We start from the raw sequence: 22,588 nt of genomic DNA on the forward strand, positions 1-22,588 counted from the left end.
AAAGTAAGAGATTTCTTTAATGAGCAACCAAGAGCATCTCTGTCTGGATTTTTCTGGCTTCCTCCTTCCCACACACAGATCATTCCTATGAACATTTCCTTCCATCCTGCTTGTCCTTGCTAAATTCTCACAGCATGATAACGATCTCCTGTATCCAGCCAGTGAATCATACTGGGAAAAAAAACCCTGTCAACTACAGACAGAAGACACTGACTTGCTAATAAAGGTCTAACACCATAGTTAAAAGCAAACTTACTTTTTTGGATATAAGGGCATGAATACGTCATCATCTAGTGTTCTCCTCATTCTTAGCAACAATGCCTTTAGAAGCATCTGAAACAGATAATTTTTTTTAAAAAAGTGTCCAAAGCACTGCTTACTAGTTAACCACTCAGAAATCAGCTTTCAAAGCAACAAAAAACATTTGTGACCCCAACAGTAAGAGGCGTACATATTTAAGCACATGTATAAATGAAGTTTTAGAGAAGTCTATAATAATTAACAAAGCTGAAATTTGACACTTTCAGTAAAACTGAAGGCAATGGAATTACTTCATGGTTAAGCCTAGATACACAATTAGCTACTGTAAAGTCATGGTCTTTGTCATTTTTAATAATCTGCTAACTTCCCCATACACACACACTTAGACCTCCCATTATTCTAAAAGCAATGCATACATTGCATTGGCTACAGCACCTGAACGCATGACATCAGCTACTGTATTCATAGAAGATAAGTAAAACAACCACATTCCAAGGTAATGCATTTGAAAAGGTTACAAATATCTACAAAAGAAAAGTCTGACTATCTGTGGCTTACCCTCAAAGCAAAACTGCAGACCAAAAAGTCTTGGTACATTTGGTATCTTTTTTTATCTCTATCATCTATTTTGGGGAGACTTTACTGAGTTTCTTCTAATTTATCACTGTACTTGGTTCTCTGTAACTAGGCTGCAGAGCATCAAATAACTGCAAAATTATCTTTCTTGCTCCTCACTAAGCATGCTGTGTTCTCCAACATAGTATATTAAAAAGATATTCAAATTCCTTAACTTATCCAATATATTTAAGAAAAAACAACTTACTTGTGTATTTTTGTTTTCTGCATTCACCACTGAAGGATATCCATCTACTAGTTTCTGTACCATTTCTACCATTCTAGATGTTTGTGTTGTAGAAAAAGGATCCCATATATTTTCAGAAATTACTGTAAGAGATCAAAGAATTACTCCACTTTGCAAATAATCAAATACAGGTACTAAGACAGCCAGACATTAATGTACAAAACAGTAAAAATCTCAAAGCACAAAGAAGCACCAGCTCCCACAGATATCCCTTTTCCCCAGTTTTCTTTCTAAGACTATACCTGTTAATTTAGGGAGAACAACTCTCTCCACAATGGTAGGCAACAGTGAAATATCTGCATCATCTTTCACTTGCTCCTGTTCTTCACAGCCATAAAACAGCAATGATTCAAACCACAACATAGTCTCAAAATCTCGACACTTGCCCTAATAAAAGAACAACTGAGGTTAGATTCCTAAACAGAGATTTTAAGCCAACACACCATCAACAACAAAATATTTGTGCAAGTATGATTCACTCACAAACCAGAACAAAACTACTTTAAAACAGTTTACCAACTAGCCTACTAAGTGTGCTAAGCAGGCAGACTAAGCAGCAATTAAGCACAACAATGACTCAAAATCTAGTCCTTTTTGTCCACATGTCAGTATTAATGTGCACTGGAAAAAAAAAATAATAACAATAATAAAAAAAAATAGTGCCTCTCTATAGTCTCTTAATCTGGCACAAGGATGGGAAAATTACTTCCCCTACTGCTTTAGCTCCTCTGCTTCTGAAGCAGAGATACTGTTTCCTTCAGAAACATAAGCGAAGCCTGATTCCTATGAAGTGAAGAAAATGTCATGCCTCTTCGTCTGGACACTACTAATCATGCTATCACAGGTCAGATTAGTGTATATGGACAACCCAACTCAACTAAAACCTGAGAGACGATGGGGAGTAAGGTCAATTTTCCACAAAACAGCCGAATGAACCTATTCATTCTACAAATACAGGATCACTAGATCTAATAAAAGTGAAAACAGTTGAAATAAGACTTTTTTTGGCAGCTGCTGCCCTACAGATTTTAACTTCTAATTAGACCTGAGTCAAATAAAAGCCCACAGATTGGGTAAAAGTGAGAACTATTGTTCATTTGTGCTGCATTATAAACCCATGTTTTCTGGATTAAAACCCTCTTTTTATGAATGATTTGTATTTTTTCTAACTTAACAAAAAGCTTAACAGGACCAGTAATATGGAGTAGTGAAAACAACCATGTATGAGAATCCTGTACCACATCTCCAACGAATCTGAGCTTTTTTTTTTTGCCAGCTGGGACCTCACACAGAAATAGCATGGGAGAAGGGAGAATTTATAAAAACATTTTTGAATTTAGTGAGGACACCCTTCACAGATTTTCCCCATTTTGTTCAAATTAAATACTCTGAATGGTCTCTGAAGAAGACACTTGCTTCCCTTCCTCTGCAATCAGAGCAGAGGCAACAGATTCTCTCAGTAGTTACGAAAATAAAAACACTTCTGAAAACAGGAGAGATTAGGTCACTTGTGAGATAGGCTGACACATCTGCAGACAGTGCTGTAGATGAGCTAAGTTTTGAAAGGGGAGAAGACAGTCTGTCTTACAAGCCCAGTTTCCTAAAAAACCAAGCTCATGCAATGGCACTCACTTCGCCTAGACACACTCCTATTCCACAGTCAAAGCCAACACGGCAGAAAAAAAGTGAGTTCCTACCAGTATAGTGAAAATGATCAGCTGACTGCAGCAGAAATACTTTACAAGAAGTTCCACTGGTAGGAAGAACAGAGCGGGAGTCAAAAGTAACCTGAACTGTGTGTCCTGATGGCTACTCATGTCAGCACGCATGTGCAGACTGGACAATGAACGTGTGCCAGGGATACTGGGCTGTGACAATGCTGTCCTGCTCTTCCCATGCTCCCTACTTAACAACTGGGCAAGGAGTCCTATGAGGAATACTTGGAAATTGCCAACCAGTTCTACAGGGTATGAAGGTGGAGGTGTGTAGGTGAGAGACATACAGCGTAGAGACATAGATTATAAATGAATATTAAAAAAACTTCTGAAGAAACAACATCTCTACAATCACAGTGTTCTCTTAAGTATTTTAACACCTAACTGTATTATTTAAGGAGTTGTTTGGCTCTTGGTCTATACCACTCACAGAGGTGGTACTGGCATGTGGCAAACTGAAGTTTGGCGTGCTGGGAAGACACAGGACAACATTTCAGAAACTCCCCAGAAAAGCTTCACCCCAAGAGGGGTTCCCATTTTAAACTTCATGCCTAGAACATCACATTTAGAAGAAGCACACATTAAGGGTGTAATTTACTTTGCTCTGCAGAAGCATGAAAGAACAACTATCTAGAAGCTTACACAGAAGTTGCTTGCACATGACCTTACCTCCAAAGGAGTCCAGATAAGCAGCTGAAGTCTGATTAAAGGGTTAAACAGCTTTGGTAAACAAAGGCCAATATAAGCATCCTTGTAAGAAGCAAAATACTTTGAGCGCCAAGCTTCAAACTGTGACTTGATACAATCAATTGAGTAAAAGCTTTCCAAAACATCTTCAAAAACTTTGCTAGATTCTTTCAATATACGATCTGGTGGGGAAGAAAAACAGTAATAAGTTAATCATCTATTGCCTGTAATACCTCTTTCAAGATGGACTTTGATGCTCACTGATCTAAGCTAACTCCTAAGAACACAACCAAAACAACCATCACCTTTAGAAGTTCCCTTACATCTGCCGCAAATGCACACAGCAATAAAAACATGAGCACAATAACCACTTTCTGATATGCTGTTTAATCAAAGGTCTTACTTTAAACATTTCATACAACGATTTTCATTCAGTAGACACTGGGCTGGTGATGAACTTGGCTGTACTTGCAGAGTAAAGTGTGGATCTAATTTCAAAGGTGGCCTTGCTCTGCACAGGAGTTTGGAACAGCTGATCTCCAGGTTCATTCCAACCCAAATTATTCTATAACTTTGCTCATCCAAGTGCAAGTAAAGGAGGGGATTTCACATCAGCCCACTGAAATGGCAATTCAGACAGAGTGGGTTCTGGCAGACACCATACTAAACAGCTGAATGTAACATGGTTTAGCACTGGGCAACCATTACAATCCCTTACCATCTTAATTTTTTTGTATTTGCAGTACCAATATTATATGCAGTCCAAAACTTTTTCTCTATGTTTTATTTTCCCTTCATCTTTTCTAATTCTTAGGGTTAATTTAATTTCAATCAGTCATTTTTGTTGCAGCCACAGTTTTAATGTTCAGTTACAGTAGTAAACTGCACGCAACTAACATAACTAGTGCACACAGCAGGCAGAGACAGGGCTGAAGGAATATGAGATTATGTCACATATACGCACTTTTCACACCAAGAACAGATGCTACAGGTTCCATATAGCTCACTGCTGATTCTGGACTAACCTGAGAGCTACGAATGATTAAAAAAAAAATCAAAAGCTCTGGAAATACTATGCTTACTCAGAAACTGATGAGACGCCTACAAAAGATTTTTGTAAAAGTGCCAAGTTACAAAGAGCAATTCAACCACACTGAATTTTTAATCTAGATAATTTAACTTAGCAAAGTTAATTATAGCACCTAACAACCCTAAAACAGTTAGTCTGTTTATCAAAGAGCTCTCTCCCTGCATCTGCAACTTTGGTAAATCAGCCAGTAACTAAAGGTGTAGAAACTGTTTGCATCTCTGAAGGATCCAACTGCTAGACAGTTGATCTAATTGCTTTTTTAATCTGTTCATACTTCGGGTCTCCACAACCTCCTACAGCAATGACTATGGCATTTTTATTACACTCTCTGTGGGAAGTAACTTGTTTACTTCAAACCTATCTTGTCACTTCACACCCCCTGCATCTCTCACTGCGAAAAGTCAGCATCATTCTCCTAGCTGAAGAGTCCAAAACCATTTAATCCCTCCTCACATACAACCCAAGCCATTCTATGCATGTGATCCTTGCTGCACCCCTTCTCCACATTTCATCTAATCTCATTAAATCCCCTTTAAACAGAGAGAATGATAATTGTACTCAGGTTCAAAATGAGAAGGTAACAGGATAACTACAGCAATGTTCTACTTTCTTCACTACTGTTTTCACAGTAATCACTGGATTTTTTTTTTTGCCTTTTAACTGCTGCTGTAGCAGATGACCGTTTGATCGAACTATCCCTACCTCCCCTAACCTCAGGTTTCCTGAAGTTCTCCCAGTGCTTGAGAGGCACTAGCTTAATTTACAACCCCGTTCACTGCATTATTAGAGTTATGCATAATTAAATAATAATGGTTACTTTGAGCAAACCAATCATAAAACTGCAGATGAATTTCAAATCGAGTCAGTACCAGAAAATCTTTCTGCAGAGTTTGCATTCAACATGGTTTTCTGTCATCTGCAAAGTTTGCCTGGCTGTAACAAGAGTCTACAAAACTTTCGTCACTGGATTTCTAGATGCTTACGCAAAACTCCAGAAAATACTTCCTGTTAGACAAAAAAAGGTTTCTAAAGCACTGAGGTTTTCAGAATAAACCACATCACAAATTAGAAGGAAGACCTAGTATCCACTGAAGGTACAAAAAGCTTATTGTTTGACAGCACAATAATGTTCAAATTAAATAAAAAGAATCTCACTAAGGATCGTGCATTTAGTTAGCTGCAAGCTATGCAACAGGTTGGAGAAAGACTGTTTTGGTCACACTGACAATCCAGTAGGGAACAGTTTCTAAACTTTCTCCTAAATACGGTGAAATATACAGACAAGGCTGCATTTGGATCAATTGGTTTTTCTGCCAAGTTTTCTGTATTTTGTTACATGAAGCTTCAGTAGCTTTTCTAACCTCGCTCCATGTTGAAGTTTGTAATATCTGTTGAAGTTTCCTCATCATCACTGGAAAGGCCTTCAAGGTGATCTGCCATCTTCCCAGTTTGCTCTCTTGCTTGTCTACGGCGAGTTCTGAAAAAGATCAGTGGTATAAAACAGCTATTACTTTCTTCTCCCCCCTTATACAATGAATAGACCTGCCTAAACTTACTGTAACTTTTCATGCAAGGAAATTCAGGTTGAAAAAAACTTTCACTATGTCACCACCTCAAATGTTCCACTATGTTGTTGCCTCAAACAATGGAAGGAAGAGAAATCAGAGACCATATAGATATTGAATGGGTTTACTATGCTTGCTTTCAGCAATTTTAAAACACTACCATGTAATGGTGCCTGGTTTTGTACACTTGCGTGCTAAGCTGGGATATAGAAGAACATCCCTGCCCAGCACACCATCTTAAGGTTTTTCTTCCTTTTTCAGGAAAGAAGCAAACATTGCTACTTACATTACTGTGTCACACAGGACAATCATATTCTGCAAGCAGGTAGAGATTCCTAATAGACAAGAAATCTCAAAACTCTACCTTCTAGCCTCTCTTTCTGCAGTCCGACGCTTTACTTGTTCTTGATAGATCACTCTGTCTCGTCCAAAAGATTCAAGATTTGGTGCCATCAGGGCTTTATCTGTGAAATTACATTGATGAAAATTAAAATGCTTATCTACAATTACATAAATGTGTTGTAGGCAGTTTCATAAGAGCCTTTTACCTACTTTAAACTAAGTGCAATTGGAAGCAGAAAGGTGAAGTTTTCAAAAAGGTGCACCCAGAAGCCTGAATTTGCAAGTGCAGAGGTTAAAAGAGGAAGTAGTGGAGTTTGAAAAAATCTCCACTTAAATGTCAAATAGTTTTCACTAAACTTCACTCTCATCCTTCTCACAACAGTGCCCAACTATATAAAAGCCAATAGTTTTTATAGAGATTGCTCAAACTGAATGTTCTAAGACGAAAAGCATGCCTTATATAAACACATTCACCATGTATCTTTTGAAAAGAAAAAGAATAAAAAGAAAAGCAGAGAAGAGTGACCAGAGCAGGCATATATGATATTTCTGAGTTCTAGTCATAGTGTTTTCTAAGTTTATATGCTTTAGACAGCCTAAAGTTTAAAACCCATCAAAATCTACAGCATATTGAATCATCTTCCTTCCTCTTTTTCAGCTGCAATTCATTATAGATGTTTCTGATTATAGAAACAAGACAGCTAACCACTAAAGCAGCAGGCAGACCCAAGTGTGTTTCCAGTTCATTCTTTTCAGGTAAATCTTTAAAAGTGGATTGAATGTTAGCCAGTGACCAAGTCCACCCACGAAAATACAAACATCAAAATTTAAACAAAAGCCTACCCAAATTTCAGGAGTAAGTTTACATGTCCTAACTAAATCTATTTACAAATCCATTTAAAAAATATTAATGATGATCTGTGTCAGTATTCCAATTCTATACCAGAACTACTAAGAGCTTTAACATATGGATGATGCCATTGTTTTTCCACTTTAAAAAATGTTATTTGAAGCTGAGCTACTTGTCTTTACACAGAAGTGAAGCACAAGCTGGCAGGCCAACTTAAATTCACTTGTAGCCCTTTAGTGTCCCTACACTGTATGAAGAAAAGCAGGTCATCTATGTCTGCAACACATCCCAAATCAAAGGCTGGCATAATTTCTTAGTTTCTCTGATGATTTGAGGCACAGAACTGAACTATGTCTAGACACAGTGAAATTCATTCTCAAGACTCCCAGACACTAAGTAAGATCTCCCTTTAAAACCTAGCCTTGACAATAACAAGTATTCCCACCCCATCATTAAATTCCAGTCTAAAAGAATTCATTCCAAGCTTCTTTTAGGAAATATGTTCCTAGCACATCAGGTTTCTAGTTCTCATAACAGCATTTTCATGGTGAAACAGCGAGGACTACATGCAATGCCTGGGGCTCCAAATAAAGCTGTAAAGGGAATATGTATGCTAACCACTCTTGTAAAGGGCCAACTCTGATGCCCTAATGCTTTATCACCCTCAGTAAGTTCTATCTAATGGTATAAAAAAAATTCATCTCTGGACACACCCTGACAGAACAGGAATCAGATTTCTTATGGCATTTTAGGTCAGCAACAGGACAGAGAAGAAAGTTTTTTAAAATGAGAAGCTCTCCAAAGCAGAAAGACAATTACTATTAATATGGTATTTTACCTGTTGTTTAACATGCTGAATAAAACTTCCTCCAAGGAACATACAATTCCATACAAGTTAACATTAAAACTTTTGTCAAGTTTTACAAATTGAAGATTAATCACAACAAGGACTCTTCAATGAGAATCCCCCATCCACACACTCACAATAAGCAGGCATTTTAACTGACTAATTTTAAGTTGTATTTCATACAGAGTCACCTTGTATTAGTCTGAATTTTAACAATGGCATCAGTCTCTTCCAGTTCCTTAGCTATACCAGTTAAGTGCCTGAAATGAAATACTATGCTGCCTACAAAAGAGCGCATTAGATAGAAGTCAATTCTAGCACAGTGCTTCACGGCTTTGTACAGAGTTAAATGCAGATGTTATGGGAAATTTATAGATTCAAGGAGATTAAAAAAAAAAAAAAAAGAAAAGTCCTGATATAAGAGGAAAATTGGTAGTCACACGCTACCACTACTACCACTGCCACCATGCATACATTTTCAATGCTAGGAAAGAGAAAATATAGTTAAGAGCAACAGAAAGGAAAGATGAAGTTAGAGTTACAAGTGGCTTTGAGTTTAAAACAAAAAAGATTAGAGAACTTTTAATCTACACTTGCTTCTACCCATCTCAAGAATAAACTTTTAGTCATAAACATTTACATTTAATTTAAGCCATATTAAGTAAACAAGGTTGTTTAATGAATAATAAAAACCTTCAAGATGGACTGACTTGAATGGCTTGAAAACTCCGAAGATTCATCTTTAATATCATCTTGTCGTCTTTGGACAAGGCGGGAAGCTCGCTGTTTGTACAGCTGGTGCATTGCAGATTCAAGCTCATTAATCAGAGGCACCTGTAAAAATACAACACACTACGTAACACCAAATTCTTCAGGTGCTTAGTTTCTGGGGTACCGTACTATTCCGAAGCATAATGCTGTCACTGTACTTCTAGCAGCACAAACTGTTTCCTTCTACCCATTTGTATCACTTGGACCAGTAAATATTTCAATGTGAAGAAAATGCATGCACTTAATAACGTCGACAACTTTCAACTGTAGCAAAAGCATTCTGAAAGTAACTTCTGTTGGCTGAATGAGAGTGTGAAATGTTATTTCAAGTGTGTTTTTTCTCTACCAAGTGTGTTCTGTATTGTGTTAAAATGCTTAACAATTCTCAGACCTTAGTTTCTTCTCTATCTTTAAACAAGAATGGAGTAGTATTCTACACATTAATGAGAAAATAACTGGACTGTACACAGAGAAAAAACAAAGCATGAATCTAACCTCCTGAAGTCAGCTTTTAAGTGGACTAAATTTCAGTAGCAACTATGGCAAAAACAGATGATGTTATAACAACTAGGAATTTCTTGACGTTAAATAGTAGATTCACTGCTTACTTTTGCAAAAAGTCATTTCCCGGGACAAGTTGAAATTAGATCATTAAAAATATTGAAACACAAATCAGAACTTTTCAAAATCTCTGAATTTGGAAAGGTAACTCATCTTGGTATGAACTTTAAAGCTGTATCCTCCTTACCTCCAAGACATATGCTTAGTCCATAGTCTTCCAGCTTTTAGCTCAAATATTTCATTGCTGCCTACCATCTAAGCTTTTTTTAATTCGAAACAAAGGCTAAAATAAAAAAAACAACGTTTCCTGATGTAATTTAGAATGTGACTCAGCATCTATTAAAGAACCTTCTCCAGTAAAACATAAGATTATGAGATTATAGCTACAGGGCCATTTCAGCTGTCTGAGACAGACATCAGAAGATATTAAAAAGGAAAGAAATATTAGCTCTTTGTGGTATAAATTGGGCTACAGGGATTAAAATGAAAGCAACTCCACACCAACTCAAAATATGTAGAACTTACTTTTCGAGAAAACAGCAGAGAGAACTAGGAGAAGGTAATATCCCAGTGCTGGAAGTGTATATTCTGAATTTTAGACAATTTTGCAAACAGAAACAATAATTAAAACCAAACAAACTAGTTTTACTGTAGTTTACCGTAGAAAACATAGCTTCTTAAGTGTGTAACGGGAATTCTAAAATTGAAAAGCTAAATGAAAACTTTTTCAAGCATCTGTAGAGGTTCTTTCTAGAATTGCCTCACGATTAAAAAAAACCCAGTTATGTATTCAGATATATAAATCCACTCAAAATATTTCCTATGTAAAACACAAGAGACTTGGAAGCCACTATTCTTCTATAATCAATACTGTGGTTGGATGAATGACTAACAATTTCATTGACTACTATAAAGTTACAGCTCTCGTTCATTGTGTTTTGTTTAGTCAGTACCTCAAAAACTGTGTTTTGGGGTTTTTTTCCTTCACTTTCACTGTCAACAATCTAGGAAGAAAAGTGAAAAGCTCTCTGAATATTTAGGTGCCAAAGAGAATTTTAACCTACAGTCCTCCTCTCTGACAGACAAAGTGTTTTTTGATAATTTGCTTTTGCAAGTAAAATAACAGTTCCTCTAACTGTACTGTCAAAGATATGCTCAGAACAATTTAATCTTTCTGTATACGTTGCATATCCCTACATTCAAAATGTAAAGACACGGTTAGAACTTTCTAGCCTTCTCAGAAAGCATAATTTTGACAGTAATTACTTGAAAAGGAGGTCATGCAAGCGTTTTATTACTTATGGAAAAAAAAAAAATCATGCAGGATTTGACATTTCTGTTGCTTGTTTCTAAAATGTGCATAACTGCTGCCTCATTATACTCTCCATTGCACCTTACCAAGGAGCAAAGTGTTTCTAACATCCAGAATCTCTTTGAAACAGAAAACAAACAAAATGGTTTTGATTGGTTGGTGGTCACAAAGGATTGAGCAGAAATAAGATGCTAAGGGGAAGAAAGTCTAACTTATGGGTTTTTTTTTTTCCCCCCCAAAATGAATTCAATAGACATACAAGAAAACTCTAGGGGAATGGACAAATATATTGTGCACCCATTAGTACTTCTTCAGCAAACTACTTCCTCATTCAGATCAGTATCAATGTGAATTCGACTAATAATTATGACTAGTCCTAATAAAATAACAAGAAAGCATCAAGGCATCATATTTGAAAGGACAGGGAGGGATCTAGCTTTATACTTATTTAGAATTTGTGTTCATATATGCATGTGTGTATGTATATGTACATACCCATATATTCACACACACAATATTGTTACTACACATATGGATACATATTTTATATGCTTATGTATGTTATAGTAACAGCTACCTACATTATAAACACACACACTCTTTAAATATGAAGTAATCAGGGCACAGGTTCTAGAAAAAGCCAAAGGTAACTTATTCCTGCACTCAAAAGATAGGCATTTATTGTCCTGCTGCACTTTGTTAGTTCATTTAAATATAAACTGATATTGATTTTATAACTTTGCCCCCTTCCCCCATCACCTTTTTAAAAAAACCTTGTGGTGTTCTGTGGGCTATTGTTCTTGAATTTGATAGCACCTTTATCATGCTGAAAGCACTGAATTCCCAAACAGATTATCTCAAAGAAGTGAGGAACTTTAGGACATCATAATAAATGTAATGCTCCTGTTAAACTGATCACGTCACCTCCCAATTTTGCAACTCGTACATACAGGTACTGCAGCAGCCTCCAACTGAAAACAGCAAAACTCTGTGAATGCTCCTGAGAAGCATGAGATGATACAAATCACATCTTAAAAGTTCAATGGACTGGCACAGCAGGTAGAGCATGGGAAGGGTGGGAAGGGGGAAGAAGGTATTCAGGTGTAGAATCCTTAAAAGACCAGCTACCCAGAAAGCAAAGGCATATTGTAAGAAAGCAACTTTAGAAGCTTGTTAAATTATCAGCAGCTAATTTGCTGTATAATGGCTGGAACTAATTTATTCCCTATTATAGCTAGATAGGTCAGTAATCTTCCTACAAACTGAATGGAAATCATTACACTATTAGTTAACAGTAAGGTTTCCTGGTTTATACCCAATCTGGGAAACTAAAGGGCTTGGTTTACGCTCAGAATGGTACATTCTAAAACAAACTGTTTAAAGAAAACATTTGAACAAGACAGCATGGGCTAACAAGGAGAACCTGCAGACATGCATGGCTTACAGTTACCACAAAAGAAATGTAACAAGAGGTCTTCGGAAAGCAAAAGCTGAACAGACACAGGTATTTAATTTGTCTTCTGAAATACAAATTTACCCCAGAGAAAGAATGTAAAACGTGATCTTTAAGTAAGAATCTGACATCTGGACAACCAGCACTGACATAGATACAAAGGAAAGCACCTTTCTTACCCCTCAACCGCTAATGCCAATACAGGCTCGGGAATACTGCTGCTTCAGTGAGCAATATCTACTGTACCTAACCAATTAGCTGGGTCAATTCATTGGTCCACACTTCCTGGCTTTGTTCACGACAAAGTTATTCTCCAGTTCACAGGGTTGAAGATGGGACTCTCCCAATACCAACTAATGCTGGACAGTTAACGTCTAACTGATTAGCAACCCCTTATATTCCATTATATTGCTCTCCCACACCTAACAAGCCAGGTAAGCAGTAGCTTCAACTATTCTAGCAGTTCTCACAGCTAACGTATTAAGAAGATACTACACTGTTGTATTCAAGTCAGAAGACAAGGAAGAAATAGGCTATGTACTGCTAACTGCATTTTATAGCTCCTGGCTTTTTTATATATATATATATATATATATACACACACACACACATACATACATACATATATATATATATATATTCAGGAGCTCCTGTTATATTTACAACAAAGTAAGTAACTAAACCATAATGAGTAACACAAGACAGACTAAGTTTTCAAATTAGACATATACAAAAGTATCACACTACATGAAAGAAGTATATTTTTAAGTTTGGGTGTCTTCAGACAGCTACACTAGTTTTACTAGAGCAATACCAAGTATGTGAAACTGCCTGGCAGGAAGAAGTTCATAATAACACACAAAATACAAGTCTTTGTTGCTGTATTCATAAAGCATTCCAGAAAACAGCAATGTTGTAATTCAGCCCTTATTTCTGTTAACCTGATATGCAACACAAGAGCAGCATCTGAGTAAAGTTGAAATGCCATAATATCTACCAAAAATCTAAAGACATACAATCTCTGTGTATTTTCAGGCGAACTAAAGTCAGTGATCTCTTTAATTCTGAAAGAGACATTTTTGATAATCAACTTAGCATGACATAATTTATCTTTTCAACCCTCAAACAATCAAACCTTTGGAAGAACATGTTCTCAGGGCATTGTTTTTTCAAAAAGAGGGAGATGTGGTGTTTGGCATGTACTATGAAGATTTTTTTTTTTTTTTTTTTTTTTTTTTTTTTTTTTTTAGAAAAAAATATGAATGTTTTTGCATCCTTACCTTTTCACTGAAACATTCAAGCAAGTCTTGGACATACCCTCGCATTTCTTGCAAAAACTTATACTGTTCACCAATACCCCCAGAAGACCCTTCTAATCTTTCAATTGCCTTGATAGAGTCCTCTCGGCTTTGCTGATGTTTCTCATATTGCTGCCGATTAGCTTTGTGCAATTCTTTCATAGAGTCCAACCTGAAGGGCAATGGATAAATAGCAAATTTACATCCAAAAGTCTATATATTTCAGACCATTGAGATATTAAACACAGTGCAAGCACCAAATCTATGTATGGGAAATACTGCAAAGACATATTGTCTAATTTTCACGTGTCACTTTCTCCCCTCTCTACACAGAAAGCAAAACTAATGGCTTAAATTTATTTGCTACACTATGCTGAGTGCATTGCACTGCCAACTCCAACGAATTCTTACAGGAGTTGACAGCACAGAATAGTGCAAGGCTGGCCCTAAAGTAAAACTGGGAGGAAAGGTTTTGGGGTGGGGAGAACTACAGCTTATACAAAGCAGTTTTATTCCTCTACTAACTCAATTCACTGTCAAAGGCTGTAACACTACAAGGGGCATACAAACCAATTTTGAAGACATGTAAAGTGCAAGCTGTTCATTACAAATGATTTCTCACTGCAATTGCGCTGTTCATTCAGTAGGACCTTTTGAACACCTGACATGCAGATTACAGTGTTTAAACCAAAAAACTCTGTATACACTAAAGTTTAAATTCTTTACCTACTGAAGCCGAAAATCTGATTCACAGTTTAAATAATGCAACATGACAAGCTAAAACCTCACTGGCCTTTCAATTCTTGACTATAAGACTGTGCAGTGTCCAGAAGATGCAACTCAGACCTGTCTTCAACAAGATCAATGGCCTCACATTTAAAGCTTCACTTCCAGAGAAGCAATCCAAGGAGATTTTCGAACAAACTGTCAATGTCATCTTCACTTTGAGTTTTTTTTGTTTGCCTTTTTATATTTTTTTAATGGATGTGCCAGTCAGTACTTTTCCAGCGATGAAACTCTGTGTTTGCTCACCAGACTAAAAGACGCCTGAGGAACAGAAAGCTAGGGGACAGGTCTTGTAAGTCTAAAAAGATGGTCTGTCCTACCTGTCTTTAAGCTGTTTCTTTACCAAATCAATAGTAACAGGAGTCATCTCATTACTGGGAGTTTTGAAAGGAACTGTATTATCTGTTTTTTGAGACTTGGTTTCCGATGATCCATACGCAGTGTAAGTGTATGGAACGCCATACGATGAACCGTAAGACAGTGTCTGGTAAGTGGTCTGGTAGTACATATTATTCACTTCAGCAGGCTGACTTGGTTGAACCTAATGGAAGAGAAAATGCAATTTTAATATATTACACATTAAAGAAAGAATAAACTTTTTTTTTTTCACATCTCAAATGTTATAAATGTAGGCAGGTACATTTGTAAAGTCTGATTATCAAGTGGATTTAAGTGTAGAACTCCCAATACCTAAGGTGGAAGAAACAAATTCCCTCAGAAGCACCTTCTTAAATGGACAAACTCTTAGAAGTATTAAAATTCTAAATATTTATACTTAGTTATTAAATGACAATCTGAATCAGCCTATAACTCCTGCAAGTATTTAGGACTATACCACATTTTGCTAAGACTATTTAATAGAATGGTATCGGTTCTTTTGAGTCAGGGTGTTTGGTTGTGATTTTGCTGCAACTTTTTTTTAAAAACGTATCCTCTTCAGCTGAGTGGCAACACTACTATGAATGCACAGACAACATATGGTATGACCTGCTACAAATTACATCTCTATGCTGCAATACAAGATACAGAAGCAGACACTGTTCAGACAGACTCTACAAACTCAATGATAAACAAGAACAGATGTCGTTTCAATGGGACATTATTCTAGCTCTGGTTTAGGCTGCAAAATAAATGCTGGTTAACAGCACCACAAACAATCACCATCTACCCAGAACAGAGAGACTAATGAAACCAATAACGCTGGATACTTAAAATCTGACTTCTCATTTCTCTTTAAAGAACATCAGAAGTTACACACTGAACTTGTCAGATCACACAGCTTTCTGTAAACTATTCCAGTTTATAATGGATTTAGCCAATATATGCAGAAACAAACAAGAGTTCACAACTAAATACATGCCTGAGGTATGTTGATTCCTTTCCGTATCTGTTCTTGCTCCCATCTACTGAGTTCTTCATCTTGCTCCCCTGCCCCTAGTGCTTCATCATCGCTTCCCTCAATACCTTAATATGAGAAAAACAGGAAACAAAAAGAAGATAATGTATTCATGGTAAGCACCAAGGGTTCAAAAATCTGAGAGACCATGTTTTGCTAGGAACATCTCAGTACACCCTCATTCCCTGTACACGAGGAACTAAGGACGTTAGCCTGTGAATTATTATCACAGAAGTTCCACTTGAAAAATCCAATAGGTAAATTTGCAATTCATTACTGGTAAAGTCCTCTAATGTTAAAATCCTATATTATCTTACTAATTTTCCTTTTCCAAAAGGTTATTTTTCCAGCTTGGTAGCAAAAACAATGTTATATCAAAGAACTCATGTTTTTCCTTTCACACTATGTACTTTCTAAGAGAGTACAGGAACAATACTAATTACGTCTTAGTGTAAGTTTCTACCAGATTGAGTAGAGTTGTGTGCTTCTAAGCACAGAAACATAGTTTGTGCTAAAAAAATTATATGCAGATTCCAATATGCAGTACTTTTCCTTAGAAATGGAATACGACTCCAGATTCATGCCTATTTGAAAAACCTGTTGTTTAAAAATGCTGAATGGGAGCACTTGCAGTGAAAACAGTGTGAATGTTCATCAGCTGTCCTAAAAAGGTTTTACCTATTTCCTCAGCAATCTTTTGCCTTTGGGATTTTTCCTTCACTGTAAAAACTATCCTCCTCTTCTCGTCATCATCTTCATCATCACTGGCATCATTTTCATCTTCTCGAACAAGGCGGCTTTTACCTGGTTCACTGTCAACGGGGGTAAAGTCTCCAAGTTCACGAGCCATTTGACGTTTTTTCCTAGCGGCATGAATAAATGCAGCATCTGGAATTTCTCCTAGAGACAGATATTTGCACCGTTAAACAACAACTGCAATGAAACAGGTACTATGACTTCTTATTACTCACCTCTGCCACCCTACCAAATCATTTGTGCAAACAGAAAAAAATGTGAGAGGAAAAAAAATCCATACTCACAAAAACATTTGCAAGCAACTCACAAGCTGAACATGCAAACTCTCTGACCAGAAACACTCAAAGCTGGGATCTTCCCCAAAAAGTGTGGCTCTGCCTCCAGCAGCTCATATGCCGTAAGAGCAGAAGCCTGATGTCCCTTTGGGAAATATTCTGGAGAAAGAGGAAGACCTTTTACAGGAGTTGCTACGGCAAACGGAGAAAGAAAACACTTCACTATGACACCTCCTGTCCTTATATTGCTCCCAACTCTTCTTAATTTGGAGGAACAAAAAGCATCGGCCATTCCAACAGATGATGATAACTCAGAGACTAAGAGGACACGAAACCAGACAAAGGTAATATGAGAAGACTGAAAAATACAGGGGAAAAAAGAAAAGCACACCTAACTAAAACCAAAACACTAAAATCCCTAGCACAAAATCAACGCAACATACACATGTCATATAAAGAATGGTCCCTCCAAATCAAGTTTTTGAAACATTAATAATTTCAGCACTGCTTTGATTAGGCATGCACATAAGGTTAAAGTTCAAATTTCTTTACACTTGACATGAGATGCTCTATTCAAGCCAGCAATATCTTTACAGATGCAATAATGTACATTTCATACCACTTTGCAATTATTCCTAAAAGGAAAAATTATTTCGGGGTCAACCAAGAAATTATTTCTCCTTTGAAATATGGTCAGGGCAAGCAGACAGATCTTCTGTTTGGGGGGCCAGCTGCCATGAGTTAGCCAGCCATTAGTAAGCTAGTTTCAAAAATACTTTCTCAGACCAATTTCTTTGGCCTCAGTGCCTGAGTAGAACCTCATTAGAGAAAATGAGATAGGAAAACAATTGAGGTACCATGCAGACCTCTAACTGAGACATTCAAACTAAAGACAGAATTTTAATTGAAAGCAGTTAAATTTCACGTAAGTCACCTATTCCAAATCTAGATTTTCTTAAAGCTTGTCATCACTTAGACAAATTCCTGCTTTTGACATCAAGATCAAGCATTCGTAGTAAAACATTTTCTCACAAGGCTTGTAAAATTGAACAGCTCTGGAAAAAAACAAGTTTCCAGAATTCCCAGATGTTGGATAAGTTGCTGGAAAATATTTCCTAATCTCTCAAATACCTTACACTGCTGTAAATGCTGGTTAAAGCATTTGTTAACATATCAGACATATTACAGTAACCAACCTGGGCGGAGAACATTCAGTGATGACAGAGCACTTGAGAAAGCCCCACCGGCTTTTGTTTTTTCTTCTTCCTTCTCACTTTCAACTTCCATTTCTTCCTCACCATGCTCACTGTTTGCAGTCCCATCTTCTTGACCTATATCCTTAATTTGTCCTGTCTTGTCTAGTGGTGGTTCAACTGGTAAGACAAAGTCCATGTTTTACTCTTTTTATAAAGATCACTCAGACATATTTTTTAAGGTTTAACAACCAAAGGAAAAAATTAAATGAAAATGTTAAATGATAATTTTATTGCTTAAGATCTAGTAAAATATGCATTCTTAATTGTGATTAAGTTACTGACATACTCTCAAAACAAAGTTCACAAAGCAGACACCCCAGCAACCACTAAACTTTCTACATATTGCCAAGTACTAAAAAAGTGAGGGAACTCAATAATTAAGATCACGTGTGCAACCTTCACACAGCCTCTTAAACAAGTAATTAGAAAGCATTGCCTCTGTTAAACCAAATTGTCCCACAAGAACATTCATTTCAAAAGAATATTTTCATATTCCTCTCGGGCTGGGTGCAACATTACCCTACATTAGGTGGGTAACACATATATACAGGCAGAAGGTACAAATATTATGGAAAAAAAAAGCATGTTAAATCCAGCTATCCAATGCAAGCTGCACATATCTGAGTTTTCAGAATTTAGCATTTGTTTAGAGAATCTAGACTACTGGCTCAGTAGCAGCCATGGTCTTTGCACTATAACCAAACCAACTATAGAGACTGCAAAACAGACAAACAAAATGAAGTATACACTAGCCATGTGCAAAATGCAATTCTTTAAGGATCTCTGTGACAGAGGAAAAAATTAAGATCAAGGCTTCCACAGATCACCTGAACATCAGCCACAGAAATTATTATTTCTGCTTTTGCTCATGCCTCACACCACTGCATAGGTAACTTGAAGATTCTAATAAGAAAGAATTTGTGTGTTTTTAAAATGCAGACGAAGCCTTTAAAAATCTCAAAGATTTTTCAAAAGACTAATTTAATTAACTTAAACTAGGGCAATTTTCTGCATGGCACCATGTTCAACTCTCATATGCTTCAGCTATATCACTGCAATCTTTGCCGCTCAGCTTGTGCTTGTAGTGTTATGAGTTATTACTCTACAATGACATGAAAATCCCAGGCTCTACTCTAAGCTCTGGAGGACTGTACGTTGTTAAAGATCCTTCTGCTCCAACACTTTCATCCTGTCAGTTTGATCATAAAGTCTACTCTAAGGTCCAAGTCCTGAAATAGACAGCTGTTGAATAATTTACTTTAATAACAAAGAACACCACTCTGCTCACCTCAAAAATCTTCCTTTTCGAGAAGATGGATTACAGGGACACATCCTGACAGATAAGCACCAGACACAGTTCTAAACTAATTTAACAACTGACAACTGTATACATATCTGAGAAGTTTCATCCTTCTACACTCATTTCCACATGAGAGAGAATCAAAGAACTCTCTACAAGCTTCAGAACAGCATCTGGAAGGTTCAACTGAACATTTAATGCATGCTTTACTTCAGTTCTAAGTGCTAAATCCTCTAAAAAGACGAACAATTCGTCTTGAAAATAAGTAATTTGTATTTACAATACTTAATCTTTCCCATTACAAAAGTTACTGTTAGTTTTGCAGTTACCATCTGTTGGAGAATTGACCTCTGTTCTAACTTTTGATTTTTCAAGATCTTCTTTGTATTCTTTCTTCAATTGTTTTACAATCTTTTTGCTGTAACTTGATTTCTTCACTTTAAAAACTTCTTCAGTTTCTTTAAAAGAGAAGTTGGAAAACATTACATTAGACTTATGAAGACGTATACTTACCTATTAAGCTTCTTAATTTTGTACCTAGAACTTAATAAATGCCACTAACAACATAATTTAATGTGACTTCACATTGGTGCTATTGCAACAAAACCAGTCCCATACCCTTTCATGCAGACTCATGTCTGCCTCATTTTTCTGGAGTTATTTTCAAGTGTATTCATCCCGCTCACAACAAGGTCACAGAAGAGCAAGGCAGAAGATACACACAAGTGTACACACATGGCCTACTCTTATCTGACTGGAGGGGTTTTTGTTTGGTTTTTTTTTTTTTTAATATAAAACCAACCACACAAAAAACAACAACCAAACAAAAAACAGCTGATCCTTCACTGCGACTACAAATTTGGAAGGATGTGAAGTCACAACATTTTGGACCAACAGTCTTTACAGCCACACATACACACAACTCACGAATAAGGGAATGGCTGGTTCTGGTTGTACTACCAGTTCAAATGCCTGCAGCACTACCAATGCCTGCAGCACCACAACCCACCAAAAGGTACTAAGTAAGTTAAAGAACTAAGTAACATAGAAAAAAAAAATAAAATCAAAGTTTGATGTAGAAAATCTAAAAATCTGGTGGTCTTTTGTTTGTTTTTTTAAGTCTGTAGTGTAACTCCATGTTTCCAGTACTTCTGTCAAGATTTCAAATCACTAGTTTTAGAATCCAAGTTCCAGTGATTACAAAATAATTCCTTCTAAGAAAATTCAAGATGCATACTAACTCTCCTGATGACGATGGTATCACAAAAATAAGCTTCTCATTTTATTCACCCAGAACTTCTGGGATGCAATGAACTCTGGAGTTTGAGCAGTGTTTTTCAATAATTCTTCATATGTAATAACTGTTATTCATGATCAGATTATGTGAGTGTGAATGGACCAATTCATTTGTACAGCATCTGCTGGAATACTGCAGAATTACTTGCTGAAGCACAGTACAAATACAGCTATGCTATTTTTCCAAAAGCTGAGGTCCAGAAGCTGCTCAACCACTTTTTCCACTATTTGCGCAAGTTAATCTAATAAACGTCGTGGGCAGCTAGATGAACTAACTGCAACAAAACACCAGTGGCTTCCCATGGAGTCTGCTAGGACACCATGCAGCCCTACATGCAAACACCAGCCACATCAGATAAAAACAAAGCTGCCCCTCAGACAGCACTGCTGGTTCTGGGGGGGCCTGCACAGGACCTAGGTCTAGTACTTGCTACCGTACAAACCCAGCTCAGGCTAAAGCCTGTGCCCAGCTGCAGTGAGCCTAACAGGGGTGCAGCAGTCAGACATCAGCTATACGGACGTAGACGCGATCTACCTCGCTAGGCCGGAATTAAGCCCGTGGGACATCACCCCAGTGCTGGAAGTACGGTGGCCCCGCGAGAGGGGACTCTGGCCCGCGAAAGCAGCACGGCCGAAGGCGGCTGCCCACGGAGCGCTCCCTCCCTCGCTTATGCCACCCCTCATCACCCCTACGTCACACGGGGCAACCCGACTACCTTAAAAAAAAAAAAAAGCAAACAAAACACACCAACAAACAAACAAACAAACAACACCCCGGCTGTTTTGGGGGACGGGGTTTGCGCAGACGCCGGGCAGAGACCCGCTGCAGGCTGAGCAGCCCCAGGTCCCTTCCAGCCGTGCAGGCAACGAGCCAAAGGCCGCCCGGCCCCCGGTGCCCGCGAGCGGGCAGCCCCCCGCCTCACCCTCCTCCTCGTCCTGGAAGCTGAGCAGGCTCGCCCGCGGCACCTCTTTGTTCTCCCGAGGCCTCTTCTTCTCCTTGGGGCGCCCGGCCCCCGGCAGCCCATTGCCCTGCTGCTGCGGCGGCGGCGGGGACGACAGGAGGGCGGGCGCCGGCAAGGCCCCCAGGCCAGCCCTGTCGGCTCCCATCAAGCCCAGCCCCAAGCCGAGAGCCGCGCCGTAGCCCGCGGCGCAGGCGAAGGCCGCGGGGCTGCCGGGCAGGGCGAGGGGCACGCAGCCGGGGGGCAGCGGCAGGAGCCCAGAGCCCGCCGCCAGCGCCATGGAGGCCTCACCGGGCCCTTCACCCCCCGTGCCGGCCACCGGCCCCGGCTCCTGAGGCGGCTCCTCGTCGCGCTCTTCGTCTTCCTCCTCCGAGTCGTTCCGCTTCCTCACGTTCACCCTCCGCGCCTTACGGAACATCCCGCCGAGCACCGAGCCCCCGCGCCGCTCTGCTCCGGCACCGCCCGCTCCCGCCACCCCGCGCCGCGGCCCAGTCCCGGCTCCTCGAGCATGATCGCCGCCGCGCCGGCGGCTACAGCGCCACCTGCCGCCCTCCCCCTACTGCCGCCTGCCCGCCAACGGCAAGCGGCCGCCCGACCACAGAGAGGCGGCGGAGACGGAAGATAGAGCGTACACCTCGAGGAGCGTAGAGAGCCAGGGCTAAAGCAGCCCACCTCGCCGCCCGCCACACCCCCTCTTTCCTTTCCCAGCGGCCGCCGCGGCCGCCATCTTGTGTCCAAGAAAGCCCGGCGCGGCAGAGGGAGGCGGGAGGCCGCAGGCCGCGCGCGGGGCCCCTGTGGAATGCGCAATTGCCCGGGTGGGCGGGGGGCGATCGTGGCCGGTGTTCCCCCGGGGTGAGGCGGGATGCGGAGCTTCGGTTTCTCCGTCCCCGCCCCGGTGGGCTTGTTTTTGACGACCAGCTTGGGGACGGCGGCAGCGGGCACCCGGAGAG

General features: G+C 39.0%; 1 protein-coding gene across 3 annotated transcripts in view; it reads right to left on the minus strand.

The window, feature by feature from the left end:
• PAXBP1 (PAX3 and PAX7 binding protein 1) overlaps positions 1 to 22,159 on the minus strand; it is a 28,149-nt gene extending 5,990 nt beyond the window's left edge. The window contains exons 1-15 of one of the 3 annotated variants that reach the window (XM_071810577.1): positions 21,603 to 22,159; positions 19,713 to 19,841; positions 18,024 to 18,200; positions 16,475 to 16,696; positions 15,761 to 15,864; positions 14,721 to 14,941; positions 13,597 to 13,786; positions 8,930 to 9,053; positions 6,545 to 6,644; positions 5,977 to 6,092; positions 3,508 to 3,707; positions 1,366 to 1,510; positions 1,085 to 1,206; positions 257 to 333; positions 3 to 171 (exon numbers count right to left, since the gene is read on the minus strand). In XM_071810577.1, coding sequence (XP_071666678.1) covers positions 120 to 171; positions 257 to 333; positions 1,085 to 1,206; positions 1,366 to 1,510; positions 3,508 to 3,707; positions 5,977 to 6,092; positions 6,545 to 6,644; positions 8,930 to 9,053; positions 13,597 to 13,786; positions 14,721 to 14,941; positions 15,761 to 15,864; positions 16,475 to 16,696; positions 18,024 to 18,200; positions 19,713 to 19,841; positions 21,603 to 22,056 — 2,433 coding nt within the window. In that variant the 5' untranslated portion in view covers positions 22,057 to 22,159 and the 3' untranslated portion in view covers positions 3 to 119. Of the gene's footprint in view, positions 1 to 2; positions 172 to 256; positions 334 to 1,084; positions 1,207 to 1,365; positions 1,511 to 3,507; positions 3,708 to 5,976; positions 6,093 to 6,544; positions 6,645 to 8,929; positions 9,054 to 13,596; positions 13,787 to 14,720; positions 14,942 to 15,760; positions 15,865 to 16,474; positions 16,697 to 18,023; positions 18,201 to 19,712; positions 19,842 to 21,602 lie in introns of those variants that run through there. The other 2 variants (XM_065862558.2, XM_071810576.1) reach the window with 2 other exon arrangements.
• Positions 22,160 to 22,588: the final 429 nt, after the last annotated feature.

Source organism: Patagioenas fasciata, chromosome 1 (assembly GCF_037038585.1).
Source record: "Patagioenas fasciata isolate bPatFas1 chromosome 1, bPatFas1.hap1, whole genome shotgun sequence".
Taxonomy (NCBI): domain Eukaryota; kingdom Metazoa; phylum Chordata; class Aves; order Columbiformes; family Columbidae; genus Patagioenas; species Patagioenas fasciata.